General features: G+C 43.9%; 1 protein-coding gene across 3 annotated transcripts; it reads left to right on the top strand.

Moving 5' to 3' along the window:
• The first annotated feature begins 581 nt into the window (after nucleotides 1-581).
• LOC125366823 (coiled-coil domain-containing protein 25-like) lies at nucleotides 582-1,624 on the top strand. Of its 3 annotated transcripts, none has more exons than XM_048367542.1 (2): nucleotides 582-785; nucleotides 891-1,624. In XM_048367542.1, the coding sequence occupies exon 2, from the start codon at nucleotides 927-929 to the stop codon at nucleotides 1,344-1,346; it is 420 nt and encodes a 139-aa protein (XP_048223499.1). In that variant the 5' UTR covers nucleotides 582-785; nucleotides 891-926; the 3' UTR covers nucleotides 1,347-1,624. The 3 variants fall into 3 exon arrangements, with proteins under 3 accessions (XP_048223499.1, XP_048223498.1, XP_048223500.1); XM_048367541.1 differs by having other exon boundaries at nucleotides 582-836; XM_048367543.1 differs by having other exon boundaries at nucleotides 582-843.
• The last annotated feature ends 321 nt before the right edge of the window (nucleotides 1,625-1,945 follow it).

The following is a 1,945-nucleotide window of genomic DNA, read 5'->3' as shown; positions in this document are numbered from 1 at the left end:
TTTGAGGGAAAAAGCCATGAGATGCATGAGGCCCTGTGTTCATGGCCCTGTACCACCACCATTACCCTGAATACACACACTAAAATGTAAGATATATTCAATGAAGTACGTCAGGCTCAGACAGAGAAAGGAGGTAATTTTTCTCTTATATCTAATGTAGAGTTGAAAATAGGAACATGAAACATTAAAACATATATAGATTATATACACATCCACTTATAAAGGTACATAATGAATCTGACTAAATTATGGTACATATTGGGCAGAATTTAATGGTGTACAGACAGTATAAAAAATGAAGATCAGGGACTGGTAATATAGCCTAGTGGCCAGAGTGCTTGCCTCATATACATGAAGTCTTACGTTTGATTCCACAGCACCACATATATAGAAAAGGCCAGAAGGGGCACTGTGGCTCAAGTGGCAGAGTGCTAGCCTTGAGCAAAATGAAGCCCGAGTCCAAACCCAGGACTAGAAAAACACCGAAAAAACAAAAAACAACAAAACAAAGAGGGCGCTGGCCGCATGGCTTTGTGACGTGACCCGACGTAACCCGGAAGTGCACGCCTGCGTTCCGGCGAGCAGCGGTCGCGGCACTGGTGGGTCCCGGGAGCTCGGGCCTCCGAGTGTGGCAGTTGGCGCGGGGGTGGCGGAGCAGCCGCCGGGACCATGGTGTTCTACTTCAGCAGCAGTGGCGCTAATTCATCCACTTACACTATTTACATGGGAAAGGATAAATATGAAAATGAAGATCTGATAAAGTATGGCTGGCCAGAAGATATTTGGTTTCATGTGGACAAAATCTCTTTGGCTCATGTATACCTTCGATTACATAAGTGTTCTGTAATAGAACTGAAGAGCCCCTGCTTGTTATAACCTCATGCCTGCAGGGAGAGAAGATAGAAGACATTCCAAAGGAGGTGCTAATGGACTGTGCCCACCTCGTGAAGGCCAACAGCATTCAAGGCTGCAAGATGAACAACGTCAATGTGGTGTACACACCGTGGTCTAACCTGAAGAAAACAGTGGACGTGGATGTGGGGCAGATAGGCTTTCACAGGCAGAAGGACGTAAAAATTGTGACAGTAGAGAAGAAAGTGAATGAGATCCTGAACCGGTTAGAAAAGACTAAATCAGAGAGGTTCCCAGACCTGGCAGCAGAAAAGGAAGGCCGAGACTGGGAAGAAAGGAATGAAAAAAAAGCCCAAATTCAGGAAATGAAGAGAGAGAAAGAAGAGATGAAGAAAAAGAGGGAAATGGACGAACTTAGGAGCTATTCATCCCTAATGAAAGTTGAGGATATGTCTTCAAATCAGGATTGCAATGACTCCGATGAATTCATGTGAAAAGAGGAAAGGACCTTTGAAAGGTGTGAATGGAGGGACAGTGGCAGAGCTTTTGATTTCATCTATGTTATAATGATAAAAAAAAATCCACCTTCATTCTACATTGATGTTATCCATTTTGGAATTCAAAAGAAATGGCTCCGGTTTTGCTGACAGCAAAGGAACAGTTATTACATATAATACAGTTGAACTTGAAGACAGTCTATAATTCTAGGGAAACAAAGTATTTTGGGCAGAACATGTCTCAGTACTTGGTGGAAGCTGGCTGCCCCTGTTTGATAGACTTTAGAGCACATTGATTCCCATTTTTTTAGGGAAAGTTGGTCGTGGGTAATATATGCCAGTGTTCTCCCTTCCCTGATTTTGATTAGATAAAAGGATGGATGGGTTTTGAAGATGTTGGCGAGACATCAGTGTTCACATCCCCTCTTGTCTGAGTCTGATGACTGGTTGACCCTCAGCTGTCTGCTTGCCCCAGCTCTGGTGTCCTTGCTTTTGGAAGTGAGGCCTCCATCTTAGCCCCATTGTGTTTAAAGAAAGAGTTGACATTAATCAAGGGCGGGGGAGGGGTACATTTGCTTCCTGAGCATGAAGTAACT

This window comes from Perognathus longimembris, chromosome 18, assembly GCF_023159225.1.
Source record: "Perognathus longimembris pacificus isolate PPM17 chromosome 18, ASM2315922v1, whole genome shotgun sequence".
Lineage (NCBI taxonomy): Eukaryota > Metazoa > Chordata > Mammalia > Rodentia > Heteromyidae > Perognathus > Perognathus longimembris.
This window is presented reverse-complemented; position numbering and strand designations above follow the sequence as displayed.

Coding starts and splice junctions, on each gene's coding strand:
- LOC125366823 (XM_048367543.1), top strand. CDS start 670: ATGGTGTTCTACTTCAGCAGCAGTGGCGCTAATTCATCCACTTACACT. Junction 844..890: donor TTCGATTACATAAGTGTTCT/GTAATAGAACTG, acceptor TCATGCCTGCAG/GGAGAGAAGATAGAAGACAT.